The sequence below is a fragment of the Triticum dicoccoides genome, chromosome 2A (assembly GCF_002162155.2).
Source record: "Triticum dicoccoides isolate Atlit2015 ecotype Zavitan chromosome 2A, WEW_v2.0, whole genome shotgun sequence".
Lineage (NCBI taxonomy): Eukaryota > Viridiplantae > Streptophyta > Magnoliopsida > Poales > Poaceae > Triticum > Triticum dicoccoides.
In genome coordinates this window covers 40,450,875-40,456,936 of record NC_041382.1, presented here as the reverse complement: position 1 = coordinate 40,456,936, position 6,062 = coordinate 40,450,875, and the positions used below count along the sequence as shown (strand labels likewise).

General features: G+C 44.0%; 1 protein-coding gene across 1 annotated transcript; it reads left to right on the top strand.

Moving 5' to 3' along the window:
* The first annotated feature begins 866 nt into the window (after window positions 1-866).
* Window positions 867-5,857, top strand: LOC119353068 (GDT1-like protein 2, chloroplastic). The gene is made up of 11 exons (XM_037619651.1): window positions 867-1,050; window positions 1,152-1,451; window positions 2,371-2,527; window positions 2,621-2,804; window positions 3,479-3,526; window positions 3,995-4,091; window positions 4,232-4,392; window positions 4,879-4,944; window positions 5,072-5,122; window positions 5,210-5,314; window positions 5,414-5,857. The coding sequence occupies exons 2-11, from the start codon at window positions 1,205-1,207 to the stop codon at window positions 5,477-5,479; spliced, it is 1,182 nt and encodes a 393-aa protein (XP_037475548.1). The 5' UTR covers window positions 867-1,050; window positions 1,152-1,204; the 3' UTR covers window positions 5,480-5,857.
* Window positions 5,858-6,062: the final 205 nt, after the last annotated feature.

The following is a 6,062-nucleotide window of genomic DNA, read 5'->3' as shown; positions in this document are numbered from 1 at the left end:
AATGACGAGAGGACACCGGTTACCAGAAGCAGAGACGAGAGACATCGAATCGATCATGGTATGTGGTGCTCGAGTCCCCCCGGTGTAGAGTTCATGGCTTGGCTTGTTGGTGCCAACCTTTCCTGCTGGTATCGATTGATTCAGTTTTGTTTTGCAAAGTGCCCGTTCTGTTCAAGTTCAACCGTATAGCGTTACCATGTTGTAAGTGTACAAAATGATACGAGAGTTCACGTCTCATACATGTAGAGCAGTGGTGTGAAAGCAGCAGATCTGCCTTGCACATGTTGCTTTTGCACAATGATTTTACCATTTCTTAAGAAGGAAAATGGGGAAAAAGGAGTTGAACTCAAATGCACATAAGACGTGATTGAAAACACTGTCGACCAAGTGACCAGATCAATGTCCGTCTAAACATGTTATTTCAGTCAGGAATGACAGCAGCTAACACGTTACATGGACTGTGGGCGTGATTTCCTGAAATGTTGAGGGGTTTTCCATAGAAACGCCGGTCCGAACAGGTGTGCCACGAAGCAGCCAGCTGGGCGCCAATTGTCCGCCTCTGATTGGCTATGGGCTAAACCATCACATAGTTTACAAGTTTATGGACTAATTGATCATCTTTTGCAAGTTTATGGACTAAACCATCATATTCAGCGCAAGTTTCTGGGTCTCTAGAGGTTTTGCCTCCTGATACATGTGTCAACACGGTTGGGTGTTTTACATCCTAGACCCTGTAACCGTCAAAAACTTACAGTTCCGACCATCGCTCACCTGTGGCCCCAGTCAGCTGACAATGGCGGTCATGGTCGTGTCATGGAGCAGAGCTTCCAGATCCGCCAAACGGGAGGCTTCCACTGTGCACCAGCGTGTGGCGCGACGACCCCAGCGAGTGGCTCGGTGGTGGGCGCGACGACAGGAAGTAGCTTGGCCAGTTGGCCCCTCTCGGTCCGTCTCAGCTCCTCGTGCCCCCACCGCCGGCCCGGATCCGGCCGGCAGCGGCGGCCGGCGCCCGCACCACCGCGCGCCAGGCCGGCGCTGGCAGAGACGCAGGTGCCCTCTCCCTCCCTGCCCCTCTCCCTCTCTTCTATCTCCTCGGCTTTTCTGTTACGGGGACCACGCGCTCTCAGTCTCACTTCTCTGCACACTGACAGACTGCGCCTCAGGCGATACGGACAGCTGACTGACCACCCTATCCCGAACCTGCATGGCATCCGGAGCGTGCGGCCACTCCGGCCTCGCGGCGCCTCGCCGGCACGCCCTCCTCCTCCCGGCGCCGGCGGCTCCCCCGTGCGTCTCGCAGCGCGCCGCCCGCCGGAGGAGCCACGCTCGCCTCGCCTGCGCCGCCGGCCCTCCGTCGACGGAAGCACGCGGCGGCCTGGAGTTCGCTCGCCGCCCCCCTCACCACTACTGGAGTACAGGCGCGGGGGCTCCGGTTGTCTCGTCTTGCCTTGGTAAGGATCACTATAGTTTGTCTGCACTGCTTTGTTCTGGCTGACCATATCCTAATCTGATCCATCCGTGGTTCTATTTTAGTTGCTCAAGGTTGATCCTAGTTTACCCTGTACCTACTGATAGCTGATTCATTCCAACTCAACCCCATATAAAATGTACATGAGTGGTGGCTGCTGGTGACCTTGACATGTTCGATGAAATGCCCAAACAAAATCTGTCACATTGTTCATCGTCATTATCCTTGGTGTGCTCGACGGAGTACACTAGAAAATATATACTCCTCCAATCCAATGAATAAGACGCGCACGCATCCCAAAATGCAACTTTGACCAAAACTTAGACCAACCAAATGTGGGTTATATGGTATAAAACATATACCATTGAATTCGTATTGAAAAGAAGATTTCATGGTACACTTTTGAAGTCACAAAAATTCACATTATTGATGTAACCTACGGTCAAAGTTGAATTTTGGGAACCGTGTGCGCCTTATTCATTTGGAATGGAGGAAGTAAGTTTAGTTGTGGTCGTAGCAACAGCAAGGAGGCCAGGAATGTATAGTTTCGGTCAGGATAATCTCAGTTTTTAATCTCTCATGGACTCTACATCTTTGGGGATTTTACACTTATGCCACCCTATCCATGTCTTTGGGAAGCATTTTATCGCTGTCTCCATATGAACGTATCATACCCATATCACGCATCTATGTAAAGCTGATGGGCCCATTTACCCATATGCACAGCGACTTCAAATAGCAAGCACCTCTATTATGTATTTATGGCAAAGGAGTCTTGCATAGCACTGTCTAAATCGCCTTTATTGCAATCAACTAGAAGAAAGCCTTTTTATCATTACCTGTTTCTTGTTCAATTTTAGTGAGGCATATATATCTGTAGTTACATGTTTTCATTTTAACAGTAAGATGTAGGTTGTTGTCATGGTTGAAGCCAATAAGGTATGATGTCAGAGTGCAAACATCTAACATAGACCTTGGAGCTGGGAGCTATGAAGGAGATGAAGCAGGTGGCCGTAGGGAACAGTTGGATAGTTCTGGTACCAAAAGTTCAAATGAACCGTGAGTTCTCGCCCCTCAACTGGTTTTCATCCAGCTTTGGTCCTGTCCTGATACAGATAGCATTGAGCTCATATCATTGACAATGCATGGCAGAGCAAAACCAGCTTCAGGATCTCGTTACATGCAAGCTATTGCTGCCGTGCTACTTCTGTGCGCCCTGGCATCTGCTTTTATCGTTTTCTTTAAAGGACAGCCATCTGCAGTTGTAGCTGCACTAGCAAAGTCAGGTTTCACGGCAGCATTTACACTCATTTTTGTATCCGAGATCGGGGATAAGGTATATAAACCATTTCAGTTCTCCTTTTTCTCTTTTTATTCCTTTTGTGTACATTTTGGCATGTTCCTTAGTTATCCTCCTTTAGTAAGAGTTTTTCACGTTTTCTTAATAGACAATAGTGTACTTTAGTAACCTTGTGGTGTAAGGAAGATCTTCACGACACAAATGGAGTTACTGATGTCACTAAACAAACTGAAGTTTTGTTTCACTCAGAAGTCTAGGTTTCACCTACACTCTTGTTGTCAACCCCTTTTAGAGGCTTTAATTCTCATGCTCCATCATTAAAGTTCAGAGTTGACCTTATTTTGATGTTGCCAACCCCTCTACGGAGTGATACATGGCGAGCGATTGGCCTGTAATGTATTGTATGAAACATAGCACAAAGCAGCATTCAGCTTCATCTACAGTTCTGATTCTGGCTTATGCTATTTTGAGAATTAGAGAATGTGGTTGTCAGTTCTGTAAGATTGGGGTTATATTGCATTGACAGTGAATTATTGTGATGTAATTTAGACCATCAGTTGTAGCTATATGTTCTTCTAAAATGTTCTCTGCATTTGGACCTGTCTTCAGCCAACATCCTATGCTTTAGTTTGATGCTTATTTGATAGTATTTGTAATACATTCAAGTAAACCAACAAATTTGACCAGGCTGACCCTTCTTGTCATTGCAGACATTTTTCATTGCTGCACTACTTGCGATGCAGTATCAAAAGGCATTGGTATGTTGTGGACCTTGACATTTTATATCTGCCCCACTTCATTGCCTAGTTATTCCAATTCTGCTCTTACCTTGTTTTCCCTTTCCTGTCAGTCTCATCTTGATTGAGAGAATATTGATTTAATATTTATGCCATTTTGTGTATGTAAAAGAAAGATATGACCTTTAACTGGATTTTCTGTTGAGGAGTCTAATGGTCAGTGCTCTGTGGAAAGTTGAGCAGAGAACAACCCCTTATAGACATAAGCATGTTGGACCCATCCAAGAGCAGAAAGACTGTTTTTGTAGCTAGAGATCAAGATATTAATGATAGTGATACATTTTATGAGTTTTTGTAGCAGAGAACTATTTGCGTCCTGATGATGATACCATTGCCTTCAGTTGTGTTGTTTGTAGAGAAATATGTAGTTCCTTACCTAACTATTTCAATGGTAAATTAGTGATATCGTTGTGTGCATTTTATGAGCAGGTTTTACTTGGGTCAATGGCTGCTCTTTCCCTGATGACTATTGTGAGTGTCGTAATTGGACGGATCTTTCAGTCTGTACCAGCACAATTTCAAACAAGTTAGTAACGCTATAGACCTTAATTAAGTCAATTGGTTTGTGCTTTAAATTAAGTTTTCAACACTTCGTCTGTTACTTTCTGTAAGATAGTTTATACCACATATACTAAGACATGCGCAAACATGTTTTTTTGTCTGCAGCGTTACCCATAGGAGAATATGCAGCGGTTGCGCTCCTTGCATTTTTTGGTTTCAAATCAATTAAAGATGCATGGGCACTTCCAGATAAAGTGAATGGGGATCTTCAAGAAAGCTCTGAATCTGGCGAACTGGCTGAAGCTGAGGAGCTTGTTAAGGAAAAGGTTGTGCTTTCCAGATATTTTGATTCTGTCGAGAGTTTTTGATTCTGACATTTCAGACATTAGCTTGCTCTCCAATATCCAACTTTGACCGTTATTTTGCATATGAATAAGTTAGTGAAACATTGCAGCATCGTAGTATTGTGAAAATATTTTTCATGACAAATCTTATGGTACTCTTTTCACGTTTCCAATCTTAATATTTTGTTATGCATTGCAAGACAAATTTAGGGAGGTCTGACTTTGGCTACACATTTTCTAAAGCATCACCTATTTCCAAAGGGATATAGCGTAATCTTTTGCTTTACTTCAAGTTTTTGAGAAGCTGTTACAACTGTGCATTGTCCAAGCAAAGATTTGTATCCTTAGAACGTGGCGCATTTTGGATTTCCTTATGTTGTGTTTCAGACAAAAAAAAGTATTGAAGTTAATGAAAGTTCCATCCCTGCCTTCCATCTTTTGTTTACTGGAGGTTGTTTTACTTTGTAGGCTTCACTGAAAATCACCAGTCCTCTTGCGATTCTCTGGAAATCCTTCAGTCTTGTTTTCTTTGCGGTAAGTTGCCTCTCATGTTCAGAAATACTATCTGTCAAACAATCACTGCCGTCGAAGGTTGGATGCTCAAATCTTGTCAATTCGTGAACAAGTGGTTTATCGCCTGCCAAACTTTGTGTACATGCAGGAGTGGGGGGATCGCTCTATGCTGGCTACAATTGCTTTGGGTGCTGCACAGGTCTGTTGAATACGCATTAACATCACTTGCTTGTTGATTTGGTTTAGCTCCTGCGTAAGCGTAAACCGGGCTCTTTTTTTTTCCCAGTCTCCTTTGGGCGTTGCTAGCGGGGCCATAGCTGGACACTTGGTTGCAACTTTGCTTGCGATCATCGGGGGAGCATTCCTAGCCAACTACCTATCCGAGAAGCTGGTAAGCGTATTGCTAGTAACCTCCGGCTCATGGTTTTGCATTACTTTGAGAGCTTGGCTCTGGTTCGTATGGCTTACAAGAAAGTGCCATTCTCACCAGGTTGGCCTGCTGGGAGGAGTGCTGTTTTTGTTATTCGCCGCCGCCACGCTTTTCGGCGTGTTCTGATCTCTCTGAAGGATCTGTTGGTAGCAGAAGTTCTCCGACTCGCCAATGTGGTAATCCATTCTGAAGTTTGAGGGCAGTTCCCCACTCTAAAGTTTTAGTTTTGCAAAATTTTACTGTATGTAATTAGGCATTCGTGTACTCTTGGGAAGATTTCGATGTGTATAATTTGAGCCATGTTTGATGAGCGATGTATGTGTCTTAGGATGTCTGGATTCCTGTTGCAGTGTTGGACACTAAACACTTACCTCAATAGAAACTGTCCATGAGCCGTCGTCCTTACATGCTCGAGAGACCTGTGCCTGTAAACTCGCTGTAAAGTTGCGATTGCACCTGTGACTTTGTTGTCAATAAAGAGAGAGACCGTTCTTGTTCTTATTATTGACGAGAGTTGGAATTTTATTCCTATATAGCTATGATTTTTATTGTGTCTTGTTACCTGAAAATTGCCTTTGGGGCTCGGCCTCCATGGAGGCCTCTAAATTCAAATTTCAAATTTCATCGAAATTCATATGTTTACATTTCAAAAAATTCTGAAAAAAATACAGATATACATGAAGGCATAACACACATGTGTGTAAGTTTT